General features: G+C 36.3%; 2 protein-coding genes across 2 annotated transcripts; one reads left to right on the top strand and one right to left on the bottom strand.

Annotated features, from left to right (window-relative positions):
• Positions 1–1,805: 1,805 nt before the first annotated feature.
• CUNH11orf65 (chromosome unknown C11orf65 homolog) lies at positions 1,806–27,991 on the bottom strand. The gene is made up of 8 exons (XM_037507908.2): positions 27,947–27,991; positions 26,737–26,829; positions 21,861–21,914; positions 21,311–21,511; positions 19,112–19,242; positions 11,491–11,661; positions 4,217–4,272; positions 1,806–2,030 (listed from the first exon to the last, which is right to left on the bottom strand). Exons 1-8 carry the CDS (start codon positions 27,989–27,991, stop codon positions 1,885–1,887), a joined length of 897 nt encoding a protein of 298 aa, XP_037363805.2. The 3' UTR covers positions 1,806–1,884.
• Positions 25,304–25,662, top strand: LOC119239966 (26S proteasome complex subunit SEM1-like). The gene has a single exon (XM_037504350.2). It carries the CDS (start codon positions 25,304–25,306, stop codon positions 25,514–25,516), a length of 213 nt encoding a protein of 70 aa, XP_037360247.1. The 3' UTR covers positions 25,517–25,662.

The raw sequence follows: 27,991 nt of genomic DNA, 5'->3' as shown, positions 1-27,991 counted from the left end.
TGCTATATAGGATTAATGTACTCTCAATCAAAATCCCTGAATGCTTCTTCCCACCCCATCATTGACAAACATAAAATTTGTATGAAATGCAAAAGAACTAAAATAGCATTTCTCTAAAGATACAAAGATCATTGATGCATAGTAAGGAACCCAGAAATAAACCCACATATGACTAATTGATTTTCAACAAAAGTAAAAGGAAAAAGATTGTCTTTCCAAAAAGTGGTGCATATCTATATGCAAGAAAACAAATCTCAAAATTTCCCATGATATATAACTCTTACCCTGTAACTAAATGTGAAAGTAAAAATTATGAAATTGGTATAAAACTCCTTTACAATTTTGATTTAAGCAAAGATTTCCTAGATTAAACACTAAAAGCATGAACCATGAAAGAAAAATGGAAATGAAGGCCAGTCCACCTATTGGGCACCTAGTGCTTATGCAATCAATCCATGAACAAAACAGTCACAAGAACATGGGTAGAAACCACAGGTTCAAAAATTATGGGGCCCCTCTTACAAAGACTAATCTAGCTACTTCCAACTGCTATTAGCCCTAGAGAATGACCCAGACCTAGATATGGTGCCCATCACTTGAGTAGAATAGTCAATCATTTGTTGGTAAAATAGTGGTTACATCAGGCCCAGTCTGCCTCTCCTTGAGCATGAGCTTGCCTTACTGATGCATTTCTAAGTGAAGAAAATATAGGAGAAATGATGTGTGTGACTTTTGAGACTGGAATGTAAGGTAGTACAGCTTCCTCTGCATTCCCTGTCTCTTACAGTGCTCACTTAGTCATGTTATGAGGACACTTAAGCAGTCCCATGGAGAGATCCAAGTATCAAGGAACTGGGACTTCCTGCCAATAACCCTCTTAAGTGGCAGCAGATCCTCTAACCCCAGTCAAGCCTTCAAATAATTGCAGCAATGGCCAAAATCCTTTTTGAAACGTCACAAGAGATCTCAAGCCAGAACTAGCCAGTTAAATCACTCTCAGATTCTTAACCTTCAGAAACTATATGAGGCAATAAATGTTGTTTTAGGCTGCAAAGTTTGGGGATAATTTATTATGCAGTGATAGATAACTAATTCACAACTGATTGGTAAGAGAAGGAACAAGAATGCAAGAGATCTATTAGGTTCAAAGTAGTGAAGACAAATTGTAGACCCTGAAAAAACAGATTAGGGAAAGAATCCAGAAAGAAAAATGAAAAAAGGAAGAGCAGCTATCTTTTCTAAGTGAAAGCTATTGAAGAGAAAAATGCAAAAAGGAAAGATAAAGAGTATCATAAAAGGAAGGCAAGAAACAACTATTAGGTAGTAGGAGTGCATGGGAGTGAAACAGAAAGATAACTAGACAACTAAGACGAGTATGCAGGCAAAGACTCAAGGGAGGAGAGGAAAAGGTGCGGTGGGAAAATGGAAAGACAAAAAGCACAAGAGGGAAGGAAAAGGTACCATATATTTGGGTATGGGATAAATGGAAAACGAGCTCTACCTGCCCAAATATGCAAATACATCAAATGAATAATCTGAAAAATGTTTTGTACCTAAGTATAATATCTTTATTTTAATGTGATTGTGAAATACTAGTTTCTCGGAATACCAGTAATAATTTCTACATTTTCCATGACCACTGTATTCAATCTGATGTTTTATGTTCATTCTGTTTAATCTCCTAGCTTAAATTGGGCTACATCTGTGCCAAAAATATGAGTCATTTCCGTATGAATATGTATCTCTTGACTATAACTGATTGATACAGGGTTTGAAGGGCTATAGCCCAAAAAGAAAATAATTTTATACTCCTTAAGTGAAAGTAGGCATTTATCTAGTAAAATTTGTTTCTTTTTTTTTTTTAAGATTTATTTATTTATTTTTTTATTTATACAAGAGCTGGGGAAAATTTGTTTCTTCATAATTATTTTCAAATGAAGTATCATTTGGTGCTCTCTTTTCCTCCTCTGATATATATTCCTCCTCTTCATAGTTACTTCTTTCTTTCTGTGCTGGCTTAAATCTGAAAGCTAGAGAGGAATGACAAATAATTAGAAAGATGCCAGATGTGATCAGATACAGATAAACTACTATATGCCAGGTAAAAGCTATTCCATATTCCTTTCATCACTTTTATAGCACTTATCTTTATATTCTATTTAACTGAAACCATAAATGGCCCAAATTTCAGAATCCTACTTTTCACTACCACATTTCATTATCTATTATTACAAAAGGGTCTGCAGGACCTGGGTTTGAGGCCTACTACTAAGTAGCTGCATAACTGGGGCATGTTATTTAACCTCTCTAAGTCTCAGTGTCCTTGTCTGCAACACAGGGCTAGTAGCACCTACCTCATCATATTTTTGTGAGAATTAAATGTGGTAGTATATGTAAAAACCTAATCTTTAGTTAGTTTGGCATTTAGTTAGTGCCCCATAATTAATTATTAGCAAACAGTTCTTTATTCATGAAGAGAAGCCTTTCTCTCAAGATGAAGCTTCCAAATCTGCTCTGGATTGGAGTTCCTCTTGCTTCTGGAAAAAGGGATACATATCCTCTCTTTTCCAATGCTAACATCTTCAATGTACTGACTTCCACACTTCAGTTACAATGCAAACCTCCACTACTTGACATAATTTTCATTTGCTCTTATGTTTCTTCTAACTACCATGCTATACCTTCTCTTCTTTTCACAGTAATCTTTTTAAACTCAGTAATTTATATTCTCTGCTTTCATTTTGTACATGTTATTCTTTTGCTGTCATTAAGAACCCACTCTGTGCTTGCTGACCACTTAGGATTCAACAGTGAACAAAACTGACCACTCCATGGGCTCTAGGGAAGAGAGTTCCTTAAAACTATTCTCTAGAAGGCCAGCAACTCCAACAAAACCATGACATGGAAACCCTGAGTTTGTTTTGAGGAACAGATAAGAGGCCAGTGATGCATGCTTGCTGTGAGTGAGGGGGAAAGTGAGATGTGAGAAGGGAGGAAAGCCAGGCCAGAGCCAGGGTCAGAAGGCCACGATAAAGTTAGGATTTTCAGGGTGGTGGAAAACTAAGATAGTCATGGTTAAGAGCATGGATTCTGGAGCTAGCTGTCTCAATTCAAATTCTGGCCCTGACAGGAACCAACACTGTAACCTTGAGCAAGTAACTTGGCATCTTTCAGTTCGCCTATAAATTGCAGATAATAGGAGCTGTCTCACTGGGTTGTTCTAAAGGTCAAATGAAAGCATTTTAAGACAACACTTGCACATACTAATTGCTAAAGAAGAGTTAAATAAATTAAAGTGTTTTAATTGTGTTGATTTAAATTTGTAAAAGATAGCATTATCTGTTGTGTGGAAACTGGACTACAGAACTATCAGTTCAGAGGCTGTTGCAGAACCCTGCAGAGGGATGATGGCAGCTTGAACTGTGGTGAAGGCAGTAAGTTGGAAATAAGTGGATAAGGCTAAATGACAGCTAACATTTATAGAGTGCATACCATGTGCCAGACACTAGTCTAAGCTCTTTACATGTATCACCTCTTATTACCTCACCATAACCTACGAACTAGTTGCTACTACTACTAGTTGCTACTTCTTATTTTAGAGATGATTAAACTTGAGCTAGTAACTTGTCCAAGATCACAGTCAGTAAACACTAGAGCCCAAATAAAAATCAGGGAGTCCAAATCAACACTCCACGACTATAACCTCTCTGTGTTACTGGAACTCACAGATGACAACAGGATAGAACTCATACACTATCCAGTAAGCACAAGATGGCCTTGGTTATGGTAAAATTATGATATTTCTGGGGTATGATGGTATGCTGCTTTCAGCATGCTATCACATTCAGCTGTGTTGTAGGCCACTGGCTGGACAATAGTTGTATAAACTTAAAAAATATTTCTAACATTTTGAGGCATTTATTTTGCCAATTTACGTTTGCTCATTAAAAATTATTACCAAACTATGAGAATATGCAATTTTTAAAAAGAGGGTTCACTTAAAAAAAACTCATTAAACCCTAAATAAAACAAAAATTTCTACTATACCCAATTAACAATCTTACATATAAAGATAAAAATGACTTAGCAAATTCATGCACATATAGATATTGTGCTCAGTGTTGAAATATTAGATGTGTAGAAAGGTGTACATGTGGGAAATGTATCATTTTGGTTCACAAGAAATTCCCATAAAGTATTACTCAATATCACCTACGTGTGAAGTTAGCTGAGGAGTTGCTTGTAGCCATTTCTTTCCAGTTGGAAATATACCTAAGCACATTACATGGACATTCATAAATTAAACAGATTATTAGTAAGTAATAAATTGATTCATTAGTACATGCTTAAACTACTGCTAAAATTCCACTTGCCCTATGAAATCTTAGGTTAATGGTGACAAACTCACTAGCACAAATGTCAATTTACATGACTTTACCATCTGCACCTAAGCAGCTCTCATGCACCCAAGACAGTCCTTCTGAGGAGGAGTTGGAGGAGGGACAGGAGGGTGCCCACTATTTCCCACATCTGTGCCCTTTGGCCTCCCTCCTGCTCACTTCTCCTCTCTCTATCCTGTTTCATTACTACAGGATCATATCATCAGCCCAATATCTTAAGATGTTAATTAACTTCTGAATTAAAAGTATGGACAATATTCTCTGAGAGGGAAAAAGTCAGGTTAAAAGAACAATAAATTTTTTCCAGGGTCCTGGATCAGTTACCGGTCCCTGGATGTCAATGGAAATTTAAAGTGTGTGGTTTATGGTCTTATTAGAATAAAACTGCTATAATTTCTGTGTCCATTAAACAAAAAAAGATTACAATCGAGTAGGGCACATGCAGCTACCATCTTAGGTCCCTAAATAGACTGAAATAGGGAGATAAGCATAGACACGTATGATGAGTTATGAAGGGAAAACTCCAAAGACAAGTTTCCTGTGACTTATTCCACTTCATGTTAGCCTCTGTGTCCTCCTTTCCCAAGTCTTTCTTCCAACTGCACCCAAGAAATTAGGTGCTGAAAAGGGAGCTAGCAGAGAAGGAATGAAGAGGATTAAAAATGTCACATAATTCAAAAAACACCATGATTTTCCAAGTAGTTTTTCCATTTGAATTATTTTTACTTTTGTTGACTTTGTGTTCCTGAAGGTTTTATTTTTTGTAATTGTTACAAGAAACAACATACTATCCAACTGAATTTCATTATAATAAATTACTGTCTAAAGCTGACTTTTAAAAAAAGATTTATTTATTTATGCATACAAGAACTAGGGTACAGACCAGAGGAGCGGGGGGGGGGGGGTGGGGGGCGGGTGAGAGGACCCATCAGAGACAGAGTGGGGAACAGAACAGGCAGACTGAAGCAGTAGGCTGAGGATAGTTTACAGTGCTGTGCTTTAACCCCTTGCGTCATCAGAGAGGCCCTAAAGCTGACTTCTTGTTACAGCTACTTGTTGTTCCTCCAAGGACTTCATTCTCTGACCTTAAATGGGAAACTTCTAGATTACTGTTAAATAAAAAGATGAAGAAAAACAACATGCAGTATAAACCTCTTCCAGAATCTCTTAGACAATTCAATCTGGTTTGGCCTTAACTTAAACTCTGAACTTCAGTGGTTGCTCAGGAACACTATGAAGAGTTAGGTGTCAATCATCCTGTTTCCTTATACCAAAAAGCTTTTCATTCCACCGTCAAGAAACCATGATAGTGACCCTTAAACAATTATATGCTAAGTCCTGACAGTGTTGGGTACAAACATGTGCCTATTTGTTAAAGATTTATTTATTTATGCACACAAGAGCAGGGGCACAGGCCAGAGATGTGGGGGTGAGAGGATTCACCAGAGACAGAGCGGGGAACAGTACAGGCAGACTGACTGAAATACACTGCTGAGGGGAGCAGTGGGCGAGTCAGGAGAGGTCTGCTGCGCCATGTGGGTGGCTCCCTGGTCGGCTGGGGATCAAACTAGTGCTGCAGAGGCTATGGATTGCTTCATATTGCAGTGCTTAACCCCTTGTGCCACCAGGGAGGCCCAAACATGTGCCTTATTAAAGGTTGATTGCTGACCGTGCTTCACCTGAGATTAGGACATGAACCTACTGATTTATTTCAAAATAACTGCTTATAAAGAACATGCCAGGAGTAACTGATACGCAATCTAAGAGTACAAATGGAAGCAGCAGTATGCTGATACCATTATCGTATTGCTTATCTTTCTCACTAAGCTGCTCTTCCTCACTAGAAATTTTGGGGATCTTTTTAGATAGCAATTGCAGAATAAAGTCTACAATGAATCCTTCAAGAAATACAGATTTAACATGTTAACTGTCTAGGGAAAGTCCATTACCAAAGAGGCCACATAACTACCTATCTTAGAAAATCAAAGGAGCAGCTTCAGATATAGCTACTACCCCAAACACACATAGGCAAAGAGCTCTCACCAACAAGGTTAATAAAATATCAGGAAATTAGTTTAAATATCCTTGTTGCTGATCACTTGAACAGATTTCGCCAAAACTCACTGCGGTTAGAAAAATATGAATATCTTGTAAGAGGAAAATCCATACTGATAGAGACTAAATGCCAGTAACACTCACAAAAGTCACCATGTAGCACTGTGGGTAATTCAATGATAGTGATGCAGGGATGTTTATGTTCTAAGTTCTATAGCAACAACATATCTCTGGATACTGTGGAATTTGCAATAGTGCTCATCAGTGACTTTGTGTCAAGAGTAAAATTCTATCTGTCCATTCTTCAAGATTAAAATAATATTGTACTCAGTTGAAGTTGTTGCAATGTGTATCTGAATATGCTCATGACTTCTTCCCAAATGTTATGGCATATGTCATAATAAGGGGCTTGTACAAAAGCCTTTTGGGAAGAAACTGGCTTATATTACTCAATTTTAATGTTCACAGTCCAACTACTGGAAACTGTCCACAGATTTTGTTCATATTGATACTCTCCCAGGAATCAATAGCTACTAATTTTAGTGAAAGGAGAAATGTCAGACTCTGAAATTCTCATTAAACAAGGTGTCAACAAGCCAGTAACAAATACCTAGATGATGACAAAGATGTCATCTGAGAAGAAGTGCTAATATCTATAGTCAGCAAAGGGAAGGCCCTTGCAAAGTGTGGTCCTGCCAGAGGTAATCAGTAGTTTATAGTTAGTAATGCTACTGAAACATTTCTAAATAATCATGCAGTATTCATTTGAAATTTTTGTTGTGCCAGACTCAGAAGAAAAACTTGCTTTCTAAGAGTTTCAAGTTGATGTCAAATTATGATTTTGTTCAAGTCAGAGAATGAACTGATAGCTTTACATACATTGGGACCCAGAGGTATCTGCATTTTGAAACATGGAAATTTTCAGTTATTTTTACCAGATCAAAGCTCAATGTATTAGTGCCACTCCAAATAGAGCATATGACCCAAAAATCCTACTTCTGGTCTCATTAGTTTATTGTATTTTTATTTTCTTTTCCACAAAGGAAAGCCATTAGGAATCTTCATCACCTACCAAACAAGTGTTTCAGGGGATGATAGTAGAGAAGTCTTAGATAGACTGAGATGGCTGCTTATTTATTCCCTTTGAACTTAGCTGTTTTATTCTTTTTGTATTCCAGTAGTGACAGAATATAAGATTTTTTGGTCATCTTTCCTGGAAAGTTGCTGGTCCTTTGCTTCAATTAGCCAACTATATAAGACATCACTTCAAAAGCTAACCTGAGAGAATTCTCTATCCTGCTGGTAGAAGCTCAATCAGAATGACCTCCCCTTTGTTTTTCTCCCTTCTCTACCCAGCAATTTTTACTCTTGAGAAAGCAAGCAGGAGTGAAGCATTAAAGTACCTTCAGATGTCATTTTTTGCATCATCACCAACTATACTTATCTGTGGCCCTAAAGCCACAGAGGTGTTATTTATAAGAAATTCCAATAATTCACATATAAGAGTTATGAAATCATAACAATCTTTTTGCCATTTATTACTAAATATTTTAGACCATCTAGTATGGGTAATTAGTTCTCCATTTCTTCTTACCTTTCCCTATTTTTAAAAAATATATCCTTCTGGAATGGAGGCGTCACACACCCAGACTTCAAACTATACTACAAAGCCATAATAATCAAAACTGCATGGTATTGGAACCAGAACAGACACACAGACCAATGGAACCGAATAGAAAACCCAGAAATAAATCCACTGATTTATGGCCAACTAATCTTTGACAAAGGAGCAAAGAATATGCACTGGAGCAAAGAAAGTTTGTTCAATAAATGGTGCTGGGAAAACTGGGTTGCTACATGCAAAAGAATAAAACTTGACTACTACCTCACACTGTGCACAAAAACCAACTCAAAATGGATTAAAGAACTAGACATAAGACCTGAAACCATAAAATATATAGAAGGATATACAGGTGAAACACTACATGACATGCACCTCAAAGACATCTTTACAGACACATCACCCAAAGCAGTGATAGTGAAGGCAAAGATAAACAGCTGGGTCTACATAAAATTAAAGAGCTTCTGCACAGCAAAAGAGATGATAACCAAAACAAAGAGAAACCCCACTGTCTGGGAGAAATGTTTTGCACACAACACTAATGATAAAGGACTGATCACAAAAATCTACAAAGAGCTGATGAGACTCAACAAAAACAAAGAAAATAATCCCAGTCAAAAAATGGGCAGAAGATCTAAAAAGAAACTTCCCCAAAGAGGAAACGCAAATGGCCAACAGGCATATGAAAAAATGTTCAACATCACTTGTAATCATGGAAATGCAAATCAAAACTACAATGAGATACTACCTTACACCAGTGAGAATGGCACATATCAAAAAAACTAGCAACAACAAATATTGGCGAGGATGTGTTGAGAAAGGAACTCTCCTGCACTGCTGGTGTGAGTGCAAACTGGTCCAACCATTATGGAAAGCTGTGTGGAGATTCCTCAACCTACTAAAGATAGAGCTCCCATATGATCCAGCAATTCCACTCCTAAGTATTTACCCAAATGACACAGAAACATCAATTCAAAAGAGCACCTACACCCCTATGTTCATAGCAGTACTATTTACAATAGCTAAGCTTTGGAAAGAACCCAAATGCCCAAAAATAGATGACTGGATCAAGAAGATGTGGTACATATACACCACGGAATATTACTCAGCAATTAAAAAAGATAAACACATGCAATTTGCAGCAACATGGATGGAGCTGGAAGGGATCATGTTCAGCGAAATAAGCCAGAAAGAAAAAGAAAAATACCAGATGGTCTCACTCATAGGAGGAATCTAGAAAACCCAAATAAGACCAGGAAAAAGAATAACTATAAGAAAGAAAAAAATCAAAATCAACAGGCAATTATAAACCAGAGAACACTATGGGGGGGGCAGGAAGAGGAGGGATGGGGGTCAAAATAAGGGGGGTGCAATTGTATGGGGAATATAAAAAATATATATCCTTCCAATTAATACCTTCTCTTTTACTCATCTTCCTATTTTCTTGTCATTCTTTCCCTTCCCCCAACCCCCACAAGAGTTTTCTCTGCTTCTTCTGGTCTCTTTTTTTCCTGTTCTATTGTTCAATATCTGTCAAGGTGATCTGTCCTGCCCTTCTTACTTATCTCCCTCTAATTTATTTCTTCTTCTATTTCCTTACTTACCATCTTCATTTTAATTTTTCTGCCTCTTTAAGCAATATTCATTCACCATTATATCTGAGTAAATATGGAATATTTTTATTTTATTTTTTAAAATTTATTTATTTTAATTTTATTTTTATATTCCCCATATAATTGCAACCCCCTTATTTTGACCCCAATCCCTCCTCTTCCTGCCCCCCCATAGTGTTCTCTGGTTTATAATTGCTTGTTAATTTTGATTTTTTTCTTTCTTATAGTTATTCTTTTTCCTGGTTTTATTTAGGTTTTCTAGATTCCTCTTATGAGTGAGACCATCCGGTATTTTTCTTTTTCTTTCTGGCTTATTTCGCTGAGCATGATCCCTTCCAGCGCCATCCATGTTGCTGCAAATTGCATGTGTTTATCTTTTTTGATTGCTGAGTAATATTCCATGGTGTATATGTACCACATTTTCTTGATCCAGTCATCTATTTTTGGGCATTTGGGTTCTTTCCAAAGCTTAGCTATTGTAAATAGTGCTGCTATAAACATAGAGGTGCAGGTGCTCTTTGGAATTGATGTTTCTGTGTCCTTTGGGTAAATACCTAGGAGTGGAATTGCTGGATCATATGGGAGCTCTATCTTTAGTAGGTTGAGGAATCTCCACACAGCTTTAATATGGAATATTTTTAAAAGTCTTACTGACATGTGATATAATTCACATACAATTCACCCATTTAAAGTATATAATTGAATGGCTTTGAGTGTGTTGAGTTGCATATCCACCACCATAATCAATTTTAGAACATTTTCATTACTTCAGGAAGAAACTCCATACCCATTAGCCATTATCTCCCAGCTCTAAGAAACCACTAATTGACTTTTTGTCTATACAGATGTGCCTATTTCTGGACATTTAACATAAATGGAACCATACAACATGTGTTCCTTTGTAACTGGCTTCTTTCATAGCAGGATCACCAACATTTTATTATAGAGCAGTATCTTTTTATTGAAGAATAAGGTTCTACAGTGTGAATAACTATACTTACCTATTGATCAGTTGATGCATATTTGGGTTACTTTTTTGTTATTATGAACAATACTGCTATGAACACTCATGCACAAATTTTTATATGGAGGTGTTTTTTCAAATGTCTTCTGTATATCGAGGAGTGTAATTGCTAGATCATATGGCAACTCTAACCATTTTAGGAACTACTAGATTATTTTCCAAAGTGGTTGCATCATTATATATTCTCACTATCAATGTATAAGGGTTCCAATTTTGGCTACATTTTTGGCCAACTATCTTTTTAATCTTACAACCATCTTAGTGGGAAGTAGGATTTCACTGTGGCTCGGATTTGCATTTCTCTGATGGTTATATTACCACCACACAAAAATCCTAAAAATGTTTTTCAAGAGATACAGTGTGTTGCTGAAAATTTGAGCCTTTTAGTATTTCACACCGCAAGATTAGGAATATATATTTCCCTAATACACAGCGTACTAGGGAAATGCACATGTGTGTATATGTGTGTGTATTAGGGAAATTTTTTGTGTTATTAATTTCATGTTTTTAGATGTGTGTCTAAATTCCAAAGTAGATTTAGACTAAAGCATAAGAATAATGTTTTAGAATAAAGAATACATAATTCTAATTGTTTTTACCTTCAGATCATCCCTTTTTGTCTTATTTCTTTTTTCTTTCTAGACAGTATTAAATATTTTTGTTGGTTTTTAAAAATTATTTTTATGGTGCCAGGATTCAACATAGGTGTAGGAAATACTAGAATGGAAAATATATGATGCCTGCCTTTGGTCCCCAAAAATAGCAACATGTATTTACTCATCAAAGTTCAGTGCATTTGTCCAGTTCAGCACTTCATTCACTTCCCACTCCATCACAGAATCTATTCCACCATCTTCAAAAGCTTTTATTAGCCCTCTTGTTGCTGTGTGAATTAAATTTATAGTAGTGTAACTTGTTGCCTTAGCCTCCAGCTTTCCTGTGTAGTACCTAAATAGAGAAAAGGAAAAATATGTGAATGCTTTGGGATAAGTGATTACTAGCAGATGCAGAAAATGAAATACGCTGCTGTGAAACTATTTACATATTTTTCATCCTATATAATGTATAAACCAAGTTGTATGTGATGGTATCTTCTACAAAAAAACAAAACAACTTAATCCACTACACTAGCTGGAGAAACCTCATTTCAAAATCACCTCTCACTAAGTTGATTATGATACCAAAAAAACAAAACAAAACAAAACAAAACACCAAGCCCTAAGTTATCAAATTGTTACAGGGCAACTCCAATATAAAATGGGTTGCCTGACTGTGGGTCCTCACCCGCGTGCTTAAAGGGAACTTAAAACTGCAGGCACACACCAAAGGTTAACAAAAGGTTTATTTACAAGGGAAGGGGAAATGAGGAAATGAACAACTCAGGGAGAAAACAGGGAGATAAATTCTTAAATGTGTCCTACCCATTCTGCCGACCTGGAATCCCAAATGACCTGCCAAGACCAAATGCTGCCTGGCCAAGAGCACGAGCCAAGAGAGAGACCCCACTAATATGGCTGGTTATATTCACAGAGAAAATGGCTACTTAGCTCTGCTCTTAGGTCCGCGAAACTTCCCTTTGGGGATCAGGGGATTTGTAGTTCCCAGTGTCTTGATGGAGTGGGAGTGGTATCCACAAAGCCTGTATGGAGTTTGCTCAGGACATCCTTTCCCCCTAACAAAATCACTGAACCACAGAGTCAAATCATGGAGAGGGCCTCCCCGGTGGCGCAGCGGTTGAGCACTGGGTTGCGAAGCTGCCCGCAGCCTCTGCAGCGCCGGTTCGATCCCTGGCTGCTCCCCGGCCACTGGAGGAGGGTCCCACATGGCGCGCAGACCTCTCCTGCCGCCCGCTGCTCCCCTCAGCAGTGTACTTCGGTCCTTCTGCCTGCTCTGCTCCCCGCTCTGGCTCTGGTGAATTCTCTCACCCTCCCGCGCTTCTGACTGTACCCAGTGCTTGTATAAATAAATAAATCTTAAAAAAAAAAATCTTAGCTACAGTGTTGTTAAAAAAAAAAAAATCATGGAGACCAAAAAATCCACTCATTTTATGTGTGAGGAAATACATCCTGGAAGAGCTGAATAACTTTTACAAGGTCATGTGGCTAATGGCACACAGAAAGAAGGAAGGAAAGGGAAGAAAGTGGTGATAAGAGAGAGTAGAGAGAAGTACTATCTTTTTTTTGTATCAGACACTTTTCAAACATTATCTTGTTTAATTCTCTTAAGAAAAGTTATTTGGGAAAAAAAAGAAAACAGTTATTTGTGAGTTATTTTTATTCCCATCTACAATATCTGAGATGCTGTGCTAATGAGCAACAGTCTCTGTTCTTGAGGGGCTCAAAGTCTAGTGGAGGATGCAGACAAATATATAGATTATAGCAAAAACAGTACAACTGATTATCTAAAGTATCTGGGGGGGGAACATCAATAGGAGGTATTAAACTGTGTCTAGGTAAGTCAGAGAAGTCTTCGGAGATACCTGAGCTAAATACCGAAATAGGAAGATCTTGTTGCTGAGCCAGAAAAGAGTAACCTAGGGAGGTTGTATAGGTAAGGGAGAGACCCTAACATCTAGGTAATTTATGTTTTGGAAACATCATCAATGTTAATATAGAAGTAAGGAAGAGATTAGGAAGAAAGACCGGCTAGGACTCAAAGATGAAGTGAAGAGGAGAATGAGAAGATACTACAGTAGGGAATGAGAGAAATGTCAGATCTGGGAGATACTTTGGAAACAGAAGTAATAGACCTGCCATCAGATGACACATCAAAGCTTATGAAAGGTAAACAGCCTAGGATAACCCCCACATTTCTGACTTGCATGACTTGGTATATGATGGTGTCATAAACTAAAGCCAAAACAATTTATATAAGCCAAGAAGAAACAAATTACATGGTGGGGGAGATCAGAAATTCAGTTTTGGACCTGTTAAACTGAGATGGAAGTATCTATATAAATAAAAATACAGAGCTCTGGGGCCTCCCCGGTGGCACAGTGCGGTGAGCGCAGTGCTGTGGGGCTGTCCGCAGCTTCTGCAGCTTGGGTTTGATTCCCCGCTGGCAAGGGAGATTCCCACATGGCACAGCAGACCTCTCCTGTCACGCCCACTGCTCCTCTCAGCAGTGTACTTTGGTCCATCTGCCTGTTCTGCTCCTTGCTCTGTCTCTGATGAATTCTCTCACCCTCCTGCACCTCTGGTCTGTACCCCAGCCCTTGTATAAGTAAGTAAATTTTAAAAATAAATAAATGAAACTTCATTAAATCATGGATTCTCTTTATAAAAAAATACAGAGCTCTGTTCTGAAGATTGTCTTGAGAGTAAACAGACTAGGCAGAAAGAAGAAATAAAATAAGAGACTATTAAGCATGTGCATTGGGTTATCATGAAGGGTCTCCCAGCTGGTGCTGTGCCTGAGCTTCAGCAAGTTGTACCATCATTCTGTCAAAACCAGCTATTTCTAGGTGATGGCATATGTGGAGAGCTTGTTTCTTGTTCTAAGCCCATTACTATGTTGCAAATGGGTCCCCTTGGTTAGAGGCAAAGTTGTACGGAATAAAATGATGATAAAAATAAAGACATTCTGAAATGAATGATATTGCTGACAAGTAATACAAGCAGAGTAATAAAATACATATTCAGAATATTTCTTTATCATCGTGAAAACAAGGGGATGCCCCTTTATTATGGGCAGAGAATAATATAATCAATCTGTCACTAGGCAGCCTGCATATTCCATTATTGAGGCCAAGCAATAGCCTTCACTCTATACTCAGCTGTGCCTACACAGCCAGAACAGCCTTGGTGAAGGAAAGATCATGTTTATGAGCTTGTACAGCCTCTATCCCTGTAACCATGGCCACTGTGTAGATGGCTCTGTTGAGCAAACACAGAAGTGATGGGAATAAAAGGCTGATATCCACAGAATGGATCATCTTGTCCATCTGATTACTGAGAGCTTTCTGATTTATATAAGCCCTTTAGAGGACATAAATATAATCTGTGTCAATTCTGAATATACCCATTCCCAAACCTAACCACCAAATTTCCACTTTAATTCTTTCCAAGTTCCTGATCAGCGAAGAAACAGTCAATAAGCTCCCTATCTCCAATTATTTCCCCTGCGTATGAAGCAGAAAACCAGATGTAGCAGCTCCAGTTGTACTCACTGGGAGAACCAGACCATTTTCTGGGCCAACTGAGAGATTGTAATATAGTCCATTTTTGGATGGTGCCAGCATCCTGTGCAGATCCATGGTGAATTAGACCCAATATATTTCCCCTCTTTTAACTTCTCACAGGTAACACCCTATGAAGCCAGAGGTATGGAGATAAAGAGGAGCAGATGAAGCACGAACAATTATTGAAGAATCTGAGCCACCTGCTCATGAAGAATACCTTGGCCTTCTCGACTTTCTCAGACTCATTCTCCTACATACCACATCTATTCTTTTTTTTTTTATTTAAAGATTTATTTATTTATGCATATAAGAACTGGAGTGCAGACCAGCGGTGTGGTGGGGGAGGGGGGTGAGAGGATCCACCAGAGACAAAGTGGGGAGCAGAACAGGTGGATCTACTGAAATACACTGCTGAGGGGAGCAGTGGGTGAGACAGGAGAGGTCTGCTGTGCTATGTGGGTTGCTCCTGACCAACAGGAGATCGAACTCATGCTGCAGTGGCTGACAAGAGCTTGATAGCGCAGTCTTTAACCCCTGTGCCACCAGGGAAGCCCTACCACATCTATTCTGTACTGAAATGAATTTGACAAAACCTAGAGCAGTTCATAATCACGAAGCACTTGGATTCCCATTGTCAAGCATCCTGTTTCTACCAGAGCTCAGTAACAAGCCTGGAAATGATGATCAAATGGAGAATAGCTTTTTAAAATCTTATTCCTAAGCCATAGACTTCTGTGCTGTGATCCTTCTATTATGACTCCTTAGAGGTTTAGGGTATTTCCCTGTCTGCCAAAACATCCCCAGTATTGTTTACACTGCTGGGTCATAATGCCCAAGTGGTAGGACAGCCTGATCACATTGTGGACCCGCTACCCTTGTTCTTCCTACTTCATGTCCTACTGTGGCTAGATAGCCTTATTAAGTTGGCTATTAAACAGGTTGGAGCAGCAAGCCCAAATGTGGAATATTTTACCTTCCATATGCCAAAAGGCCCTCTAAGTGTTATCTTTAAGATGGATGGTGCTAGGTACAGCAACTTGCCTGTCACTTTAGAAAGGATATCCCCAAATATCTGCAAGCTTTAGTTATGCAGCAGTCCCTTAACTTTTTGCAAAGTTTATCTCCTTCTTGGTGTACATCTGTCTATGTGGTTATATTAATTGCTGGAATATGGGAGCACAATGTATAGGTTTCTGTATCACAATCTTGACAAACTCTATATATATTTTTTAAAGATTTATTTATTTATTTATACAAGCACTGGGTACAGTCAGAAGCTCAGGAGGGTGAGGGAATTCATCAGAGCCAGGGCGGGGAGCAGAGCAGGCAGGCTGACGAAATACACTGCTGAGGGGAGCAGCAGGCGCAGGCAGGAGAGGTCTGTTGCGCCATGTGGGACCCTCCCCTGGAGGTTGGGGATCGAACCGGTGCTGCAGAGGTTGTGGGAAGTTTTGCAACCCAGCGCTCAACCACTGCGCCACTGGGGAGGCCCGACAAACTCTTATTAGTTTCAGTAACTTATCTGCATATTCTTTAGGATTTTGTACCTAGACAATCATGTCTACAGTGAATACAGACTAACAGTTCTTCCTTTCTAATTTCAGTGTTCCCTCCCCCACGCCACTTTCCTTTACCTTATTCACTGGATAGGATCCCTAGTGCAAAGTTGTAAGGATTTGGTAATAGCAGATATCTTTGCCTTGTTCCTGATCTTAAGAGAGAAAGCATTCAGTCTTTTGCCATTAATGGCAAATATAGCCAGTATAATGTTGGCTGTAGACTTTTTATAGATGCCCTTCATCAAGTTGAGGAGGTTGTCTTCATTCCTACTGCCAATAGCTTTTATTATGAATGATTGTTGGATTTTTGTAAGAACCGTTTCCTATATCTATTGGATGATCACATCCAACCTTCTTTTTAATTCTGATAATTTGGTGAATTGTACTCATTAATTTCCAAATGTTAAGTCAACTTAATAATCCTGGGATAAACTCTACTTATTTATGATGTTATTTATTACACTGTATTATAATGTTCATGAGAGATATCACTATTCTCTTATAATATCTTTTTATTCTCTTATAAACCTTGAGTGATTTTTATATATGATTGTATTGCTGGAGTATGTTTCCTTCTCTTTCTGGAAATATTTGTGTAGAATTTGTAACACATCTTTCTTAAATGCTGGCCAGAATTCACCAGGATATCCATCTGGGCATGGAGTTTTCTTAGTGGGATTTTTTTATACTAAAAAATATCTTTAATAATCATGAAACTATTCATGCCATCTTTTGTTTGTGTATATGAACTTTGGTTTATGTCTTTAAATGAACTTTTCTATTTCATCTAAATTTTCAAATTTATGGGCATAAAGTTGCTTGTTATATTTATAGTCTTAAATGGTAGGGCCTATAGTATATCTCTGATTTCATTTCTGATATTTCTGATTTACACATGTACTCTCTTTTTAAAAATTTAGGGATTTAACAATTATATTGCTCTGTTCAAAAGAAACAGTTTTTATTTTATTGCTTTTCCCTGATAGCTTTGTTTGCAATGTCATTGATTTCTCCTATAATCTTATTATTTCCTTCCTTTGGGTTTAATTACTTCTTTTATGGGTTCATATGATGCAAGTTTAGGTCAATGACTTATGATCTTTCTTCTTTTTCTGTTTTATTTATTTATTTTTTTAAAAAAAGGATTTATTTATTTATTTATGCAAGCACTGGATACAGTCAGAAGTGCGGGAGGGTGAGAGAGCTCACCAGAGCCAGAGCGGGGAGCAGAGCAGGCAGACTGAAGTACACTGCTGAGGGGAGCAGTGGGCGGCAGGAGAGGTCTGCCTGGGGAGCAGCCGGGGAGCAGCCGGGGAGCAGCCGGGGAGCAGCCGGGGATCGAACCAGCGCTGCAGAGACTGCGGGCAGCTTCGCAACCTAGCAGCTTCGCAACCTAGTGCTCAACCGCTGCGCCACCGGGGAGGCCCTTCTTTTTCTGTTTTAGTTAGACTCTTAAGTAAAAAATATTTCAAATTTTCCTGTGATTTCTTCTTTGATGTGTGGATTATTCAGTGTATGCTATTTAATATCCAACAGATTGGAGAGTTCCCACAAATCTTTCTGTTTTTAAGTCTGTTCTGGTTTTAATTTCTTTTTAATTTCATCATGAGATGAGAAACTTCTTTTAAATTTGTAGGTATTTGATTTATGGCCCAGAATATAGTATACATTGCTGAATGTTTTATGTGCACTTAAAAGCTGTATGTTTTTTATTGTGGGGTGTAGTTCTCTATAAATGCCAATTTAGTCAAATTGGTTGGTAGTATTGCTCAAGTCTTCTACAGCTTCAGCAATTTATTATCCATTTTTTTTTACATCAACTACTAAGAAAAGGGTTTTGGAATTGCTGATTATAATTTTGAATTTTGAATTTGTCAAAATTTGAATTTTGAATTTGAATTTGTCTATACCTCTCTTCAGTATTATTTATTTTTGTTTCATGTATTTAGAAACACTGTTATTAAGTACAAAAGCATTAGGACTGCTATGTCTTCTTGATGAATTTACACCTTTATTATTTTATTGTATTATTATTTTTTCAAATTATGTCACCTTTATTATTTTAAATTATGACTTTTATTTTTGGAAATACACATTGCTTTGAAATCTATTTTGTTTCAAATCTACTTTGTTTTAGTATACATACTCCAGCTTTCTTTTGATTTCTGTTAACATGATAAGATTTTGGATACTAGAGTTTTTTGTTTTTGTATTCCTTTAAATACTTTGGCGCTTTGGTCTGGTAAATAGTCAAGTGAATTTGGAAACAAGCTGATTATTTTAAAATCTGCTTTTAAGATTTGTTCACTAGGTCTAGAATAATTAATGTAAACCATACAGGACAATCTCTTAGGGGAGAAGGTATAGAGTGGTCTGGAAGGTGAATTAAAGTTATTTAGCATACAAGAGTAAATGCAACTTTCATATCTGATGTTCCAAAAGACTGTAATTTCCTCAAGGTTATTATATCCCAGAGAGTAACAGTGTTTGGAAAGTAGTGGGTATTTATCAAATATTTCCTTTCTATGCATTTTTAAAAATATAATCGTAATCTCATTATTTTCTTTTTCAAATAATGTGGTTGTTTTAGTGGTGAAAACAATTAAAAAAATAAAATACTGTAATCTTCTTTAGTAAGTGTAAGTACTTATTAACTTACATTTGCCTCATCCATTCTATTTTTCTAATTTTTCTTTTTCTCTCCATATCTTGTCTTCGTTTCAGTTTAGAGAAATGGAATTCACTTTCCTTTTTGTCTTCCATCATTACATTTTCAGGAGACTTCCAAAACTATTGAAAATGAAAACAAAATGTTGAAATACTGATTGTAAGGTTATCTGACTATAGACAAGAACTTCTATGATCTTGTTAGGAATATACCAAGATAGAAAGAGAGGAGAAGATAGACCCTCTATTTGTTTATTTTTTAAAGATCATTCTTACAATCTGTATACCAGGGATTGAGGATTTGAGTGAAGATACTTGAAGCCATATAAACAGACATCTAGAGCTATAGAACCAGATCAAAATGCAAGTTTACAGATATTCTTAGGTAGAAACTGTCTCCACAAAAAGGGAGACTAAACACAGAAAAGTGTCTATAGAAAAGTTCTTGAATCACATATAAACTATGTGTATTTAAAAATCACTCTGTTTGGAAGGAAAGCCTCTTTAATAAATGGCATTGGGATAAATGGATTGCAGCATGCAAAAGAACAAAACTAGACTACTATCTCACACCATATACAAAAATCAACTCAAAATGGATAAAAGACTTGAATGTAAGACTTGCAACCATAAAACATATAAAAGAGAACATAGACAAAATGCTCTATGACATAAACCATATAAACATCTTTGAGGATTCTTCTCCAGTAGCAAACAAAACAAAACAAAACAAAACAAACAAACAAACAAAAAAACAAGGAGAAGATGAACAGCTGGGACTACATCAAAATAAAAAGCTTCTGCACAGCAAGAGACAATAAATCAAAATGAAAGAAATCCTACTGATTGGGAGGACATATTTGAACACCATACAATGGAAAAGGGAGTGATATCTAAGATCTACAGAGAGCTTATACAACTCAACAAAAACAAAGCAAACAACCCAGACAAAAAATGCACAAAAGAACTAAAAAGACATGTCTCCAAGAAGAAATGCAAATGGCCAACAGGCATATGATAAAATGTTCAACATTACTAAATATCAGGGAAATGTAAATCAAAAACATAATGAGGCAGCACTTTACACCAGAGAGAATGGTCTATTATTTAAAAAACTGGAAACAACAAATGCTGGAGAGGATGCAGAGAAAAGGGAACCCTGTTACATTGCTGGTGGGAAAGTAAACTGGTCCAGCTCTATGGAAAGCTGTGTGAAGGATCCTTAAAACACTAAAAATGGATCTAATATATGATCCAATCTAACATATGACAGAAACACTAATTCGAAGGGAAACCTGCACTCCTGTGTTTATTGCAGTCCTATTTCCAAGAGCTAAGATATGGAAAGCACCTAAATGCCCCAAAACAGATGAATGGATCAAGAAGATGTGGTATATAAACACAGCGGGTACTACTCAGTGATCAAAAAAGATACACTCATGCCATTTGTGGCAACATGAATGGAGGTGGAAGGGATTATGCCAAGTGAAATAAGTCAGAAGGAATAAGGAAAATATCAGATGGCCTCACTTACAGGGAGAATATAGGAAAACCAAATAAAAGATCAGGAAAAAAACAAAACTTGCAGGCAAACCATAGATCTGAGGCATACAAAAGGGGAGGTGGGGGGGCGGAGGGAGCACAGGAGACTATGGTGACTGTTCACAGGTAATATGGTGGTGGGAGAGCTATGCAGTAAACCTGAGGGGAGATTCCAATTACTGTACAAAAATAAAAAACGATGTAAGAAAAATAAATAAAAAATCACTCTGTTCAGTTTGAGTATATGTTGAATTATTCCACACCAAGAAAATTCATGTGATTAACCACCATTTTTTGATATTGCATGTTCTTTAAGAAGAAATATTATTCTCAAGAACCCTCACATTAGTACAAGGATTAATACAGAATAAACTAGATCTTCAGATCTGCTGTTTGATATAAAGATAGTAAGTTGATGAGTACCAGAGAGTATCTACAGATGGTCTAGATTCAAAGCTAATTATCAAAAGGAAAAGTAAATTTAAAGGGAAAAAAAGGTATTTTACTGTAACTTCAAGTATTATTAGTAGTCCCACACAAACTGTCAGCTAAATAAGGATTATTAAAAAATAATTTTAAATTTAATTTTTCAAAAATACAAAGGGATTTCTAAACATACGATTCAAAATTAATATTTTTGTTTTCTTACATTATCAGAAACAGGCCTCCAGTCATTGTTCTCTACACGACGATACCAGCCACCATGATCCTCTTCGTGAAGATTATTATTTTTAATATGCGATGTATATTTTGCTGATAGTTTTGCATAATCTCTAGGGCTATTAGCACACAGATCTTCAATGGGTCTGTGAGTGAAAATTTTATAGTATATATCAGGTGGAAAGGTAACCTGTAGATGGAAAAGTTCAAAGGACCATTGTAATCTAATTACAAAAATGGTTTTGTTTTTAAAAATTACATCAAAAAAAGTAATAAACTACTCCAGCAGTAAAAGAAAATAAAAATAACAAGAGGGGAGATACAAATAAATGATTTTCAAAAGTCGAACAATTGTGAAGCATGGAGCTTTGTTTTATATACTTTATTTTTTAAACTTTCATTATAAAAAGATTATAAAAGGCGAGTTGTACAATTATTTTATAATAAAAATATTTTAATCTTAAAAAATACTTTTTAAATTTCATATAAATGTGAAATGTTAATTTAAAACTACTAAATAAGAATTCATCTATACTTACACCACCTAATCTGAATCGTACTTGAACACCAGCAGCAGCATCTAGAAGCTCTGCCTATAAAAAATATGTATTGCTCAATTCAACATTCTGTATATTATTTCTCACTCCATTATGTTAAAATAGCCATTGAATACTGAGTATTTGATGTAAATATCAAATAATTTTTAATTAGAAAATAATTTTCTAATGGATACTCAGTAAATTAAACAGGATACATGATAACAGGAAAAATAATACCAAACTAAGTTTTCTTCCTATGCAATATATAAATTTAAAGCCAAGTGATTTGTATATTCAATATTATCTTATGCATTAATTCAGAGAAAAATATTTCTGACTGGTTAATCTGAGTTAACAACAGATGACCTTTCCTTACCAGTTTTTGTTAAATTAAAAACCCATATTTATATATATATTTTTTAAGCTTTATCTTATTTTATTTTAATAAATAAATTTTACGCATATAAGAACTAGGGTACAGGCCAGAGATGCAGAGGGTGAGAGGATTCACCAGAGACAGAGTGGGGAGCAGAACAGGCAGATTTACTGAAATACACTGCTGAGGGTAGCAGTGGGAGAGAAAGGAGGGGTCTGCTGTGCTATGTGGATTAGCTCCCTGGCTGGGATCGAACTCATGCTGCAGTGGCTGTGGATAGCTTGATAGTGCTGAGACTTTAACCCCTGTGCCACTAGAGAGGCCCCTAAAAATCCATATTTAAATTTTGTAAGAATTGCATGTAACTGTTCTTCTAAATTTTAGTGCCTTGTACTAATTAGAAGTAGAGGAAAACAATTCTTGGCCCTTTATCAGAACATAGCTCAAGCTTATCTCTAGATATTTTCTAATATTTTTAACATTTATAGGATCTCAAATTGCATATTCATGAAATTCACCACATATATTACCTTTTTTTAAAAAAGGCAAATCTTTGCCTAAAACAGGTAAATCTTAAGTGTATAGATTCATGAATTTTTAACCTTCCTCTTTCAGTCAGTTAAGGTGAGGGGTTGATTATGTCAGTCCAATTCAAGACTGACCCAACTCAGTTTAGTTATCTATATCTGGCTTGTCTATATCTATTTTTTTCCAGTTTCTGAGTTGTGGTCTTGCCAGATCTATTTTCCTCAACCATGAAAGAATGTGGGAGAGTCAGTTATACTTTGTGGAAGATTTGAATTTAATTATCTTTCTACCATTTGCATACTCAAATGAGGATAGGGAGTAAACTCTGTGTCTGAGCCAGATCCTTTCCCTTGAACATGACTTGTCTGCTGAGTTTATGAAAGATTATGGAAGATTTTATTTTGTGGAGTAGTGTTACTTATAGTGGACTTAGATAAGTTGTAAATGTTTCACAATAACTCTAGGGTAAAAAAACTATAAACCTAAAAAGGAAAAATAAAGAAAAGAAATAGAGCAAAGGCAAAAAAATAGGAAACAGTGAAAAATAAGCTAGATATCAATCAAATATGTTAATATTCTCTTAAATATCAATGGTATAAATGGACAGATTAAAAGCCAGCAACTGTTAGAGTGGATAAAAATGATGTAAAAATATGTAAAACAAGTAAATAAATAAATAAAACTCAAATATATGTTGCCTACAAAAAACCCCCATTATTAAATATAAAAAGCACAAATTAAAAGCAAAGGGATGGAGAAAGATAAAATATATTAAATAACACTAATCAAATGAAAGCTGAGCATTTTAATTAATTTCAGACAAAGTTAAATTCAAAGCAAGGAAATTTATCAGGGGTAAAGAGGAGCAGAATATGTGATCGGTATCTAAGACGACTTAACAACCCCTGATGTGTAAGCACAAAACAGAACATAAAAATACATAGGGTGACAAAGCAAAGAAAGTCAAGGAAAACATAAACAGCTAGGATTACATCAAACTGAAAATCTTCTGCACAGCAAAAGAGACATTAACCAAAACAGAGAGATACCCCACTGATTGGGAAAAAAAGTCTTTGCACTCCAGTCAACCGATAAGGGACTGATCACAAAGATATACAAAGAACTCACAGGACTCAACAAAAACAAAACAAACAATCCAGTCAAGAAATGGGAAGAAGAACTTAAAAGACATTTTTCCTAAGAGGAAATGCAAATGGCCAACAGGCATATGAAAAAATGTTCAACATCCCTGATAATCAGGGAAATGCAAATTAAAACCACACTGAGATACCACCTTACACCAGTAAGAATGGCACTTATCAAAAAAACAAGCAACAACAAATGTTGCGGAAGATATGGTGAAAAAGGAACTCTCCTACATTGCTGGAGGGAGTGCAAACTGGTCCAACCACTATGGAAAGCTGTGTGGAGATTCCTCAACCTGGGAGCATATGACCCAGCAATTCCACTCCTAGAGATCTACCCAAAAGACACAAATACATTGATTCAAAAGAACACCTGTACGCCTATGTTTATTGCAGCACTATTTACAATAGGTAAAACCTGGAAACAACCCAAAATGCCCCAAAATAGATGACTGGATCAAGAAGATGTGGCACATATACACAATGGAATATTATTCAGCAATCAAAAAAGAGAAACTCATGCTATTTGCAGCAACATGGATGGAACTAGAAGGAATTATGCTCAGTGAAATAAGCCAGAAGGAAAAAGAAAAATACTGGATGGTTTCACTTATAGCAGGAATATAGGGGAACCCAATAAGACATCAGTGTAAAAAAATAATAACAGTACAAAACACAACAAAGCAAAAACAGACAATTATAAATCAGAGACATCCTGCAGGGAAGGACGAGGGAGAGGGATCAGAGGGAGGGAGGGAGGAACACAGGGGACTATGGTGATGGGCATGGGTGCATTGGTGAAGGAAACTCTATGGGGACTACACCTGAGGGGGTGGGAAAGCAAATATTTTTTAAAAATGAACAATGATGTAAAAAACTTAAAAAAATTAATATTAAAAAATTAAATAAAAAAGATAAAAAGATATTTTTAAAATGTCATACAAAATAAAAAGAAAACTTGCAAAAAATATATGTGGGGTGAAAACTGGTAGAATTGCAAGGAGAACTAGAGGAATTCACTGTGATAGTTGGAGACTTCAATACCCCACTATAATGGACAGATTCTGCACACAGAAAATCAATAAGGTCATAATTAAGCTGAACATCATCAATCAACTGAATCTAACTAATGTGTACAGAATATTTCATTCAACAATAGCAATATCATCTTCTGAACATTTATCAGGTTAGAACTTAGGCTGGGTCATAAAACAATTTAGCAAATTTAAAAGAATAGAAATTATGCAATGAATATTCCTAAGGCCCAATGGAATTAAAGTAGAAATCAAGCGTCTGTATGGTAGAGCCGGCCTCTGAGGCGGCAGCGGCGGTGAGGAAGAGTGTGAGATCCGAGTTTCTGATGGGCCTGGAGGTTTGGGGTGCTTAGGGTCGCCATGTCAGAGGAAAAACAGCGGGTAGACCTGGGTCTCCTGGAGGAGGGCGACGAATTCGAGGAGTTCCCTGCGGAAGATTGGGTTGGTTTGGATGAAGATGAAGATGCACATGTCTGGGAGGATAATTGGGATGATGACAATGTAGAATATGACTTTTCCAATCAATTACGAGCTGAACTAGAGAAACATGGTCATAAGATGGAGACCTCATAGCATCCAGAAGTGTTGAAGCAACCTAAACTTGACCTGTTTCCTAAATTCCAGGACAGAGGACCCAGGATGGAACACTTTAAAAAATTACATGTTTATTTCATTACCTGTTTGAACTTATTTTTGTTTTTGTAACACAAAAAATAAATGTTTTGCTCTAAAAACAAACAAACAAATAAATAAATAAATAAAGTAGAAATCAAAACAGACGGATATCTGGAAAGCTCCAAAACTTGAAAATTAAACAAACCACTTCTACATAACAAATCTGTCCAATAAGTATCTCAAGAGAAATTTTAAAATATTTAAACTAAATGATAATGAAAACACAACTAATTAAAAATTGAGATGCCGCAAAAGAATGCTTAGAGGAAAATTTATAGTACTGAATACATATATTAGAATACAAGAAAGATCTGAAATCAGTAGCCTAAACTTTCCCTTAAGAAACTAGGAAAAGAAAGGCAAATTAAATCGAAAGTAAACAGAACAAAAGAAATAATAAAATTTAGAATAGAAATTAATGAAATATCAACAGAGAAAACAAAAAAGCTAAAAGCTGGTTCCTTGAAAAGATCAATAAAAATCAATAAGGTTCTGGTAAGGCTAAAGTTTGAAAACACAGAAAAGTAAAGCAATGATAGAAATAAAAATAATGACTACCTTTTGGAAGGGAGTTAACAGTGATTTGCAGGGCACGTAGAGGCACTAGTTTCAAATATGAAAACATTCATCTGGGTGATGGCTACATAGGGATTTGCTTGTGATGATTCATAGAGTTAATACATTTATGCTTTATTAACTTTTTAAAGATTATAATACTTAATAAAAAAGTTTTTTAAAAGAAACAAATATAGGGCCTCCCCTAGTTGCGCAGTGGTTGAGCGCTGGGCTGCAAAGCTGCCCACAGCCTCTGCAGCGCCGGTTCGATCCCTGGCCACTGGGGAGGGTCCCACATGGCGCGACAGACCTCTCCTGTTGTGCCTGCTGCTCCCCTCAGCAGTGTGTTTCGTCAGTCTGCCTGTTCTCTGTTCTCCTCTGTGGCTCTGGTGAATTCTCTTACCCTCCCGCGCTTCTGACTGAACCCAGTGCTTGTATAAATAAATAAATAAATCTTGGGGGGAAAAAGAAAAAGAAACAAATATAAGTACATTGAGGTAATAAAACAGCCATACTTTTTAAGGGGAAAAAAAAGATGCAAAATCAATAACCAATGTCCTTACCTCTTTAGGATTAATATATCTCACTATCTGATGTGGTTCCCCTTGTCTTCTTATATTAATCAGACTTTTAAAGTGTTGGTATACAGAGACATTCTAAAGGTCCAAACACATAAGATTTTATGATCAAAACTAGATTTTCTACTCTCATTAGCTTTGCCTAATTAGGGTAAAACGATCAAAGAAACATAAAGTAGATTTTATGTATATCACTAGATTTTAGATATATTATCCACTCAGGTTTTTTTTTTTTTTGACAAGCCAGGCAATACTGGCATTCTCACCAAGAAAATAATACCTTTATATTTGTAACTGTGTCACTAGTAATTATAAATTAAATATCCAGAACTTTAGTCAGGGCATTTTTGTATACTCCAGAGTAATCAAGGAGAAAGACAAAGTAGAATCTAGTGGTTCAGAACACTGAGTATGGCATCTTATTATCTGGATTAAATTCTTAGTACTTATAAACTATATGACAAGTAGCTTAACTTCCCTGCTCAATTCTTCATCTAAAAAATGGGCATGATAATAGCTATGGTGACGAATGAATGAGTTAATATAAAAAATTTAGAACAAATTCTGGCAGAAGAAAGCTCTCAATAAATTTTATCTTATATTATCATTACAGAATTCATATTCCTGCAGTGATTTTACTATTTACAAACCCTATCTATTCTAGTCAAACAAATTTAGTCAAGCAACCTCAAACAACTTTTCTATGCTGGAAATCTATTTTTTTGATAAACCTCTCCTCATATTCTATTTCCCCCATAAAATCCTTACTAACTCTTGGTAAACTTTTCCCTTATTTTGATGATGTTAAATCAAATTGAACAAATTCAGATAGAAGCAATGCACAGCACCAATATATCAATTTGAAGCCCCACTGCATTTGTCTGTGGGAGATGGTAAGCTCAAATTCACACAAGTAATTTTCTTTCTGAAAGAAAAATATAATTTCCCCTAATAAAACTCTAAATTAAATCAAGAAAAAAAATTGGGGGTTGAAAATCTGAATAATGTCTTCTAAATATGTAGATTATTGTATCACTTATCTAATTATTCATAACAAACCACCCCAAAACTTAGTGGCATAAAATAACAATTTTCAGTGTGTTGATAAGGAACTTCTGATGGTCTTGCTTTGACTCAGGCATGTAGTTCTCTTTAACTGCTAGATCAGCTGGACTGGATAGTTTTCAGGCCTCACACATTCATCTGGGTCTTTAGCTTGGATTGTTGAAACATCCGGCAT

The sequence above is a fragment of the Talpa occidentalis genome, unplaced genomic scaffold, assembly GCF_014898055.3.
Source record: "Talpa occidentalis isolate TD23 unplaced genomic scaffold, MPIMG_talOcc4v2.1 talOcc4.12, whole genome shotgun sequence".
NCBI classification, from domain to species: domain Eukaryota; kingdom Metazoa; phylum Chordata; class Mammalia; order Eulipotyphla; family Talpidae; genus Talpa; species Talpa occidentalis.
The sequence above is the reverse complement of the archived record's forward strand: the minus strand, read 5'-3'. Positions and strand labels throughout refer to the sequence as shown.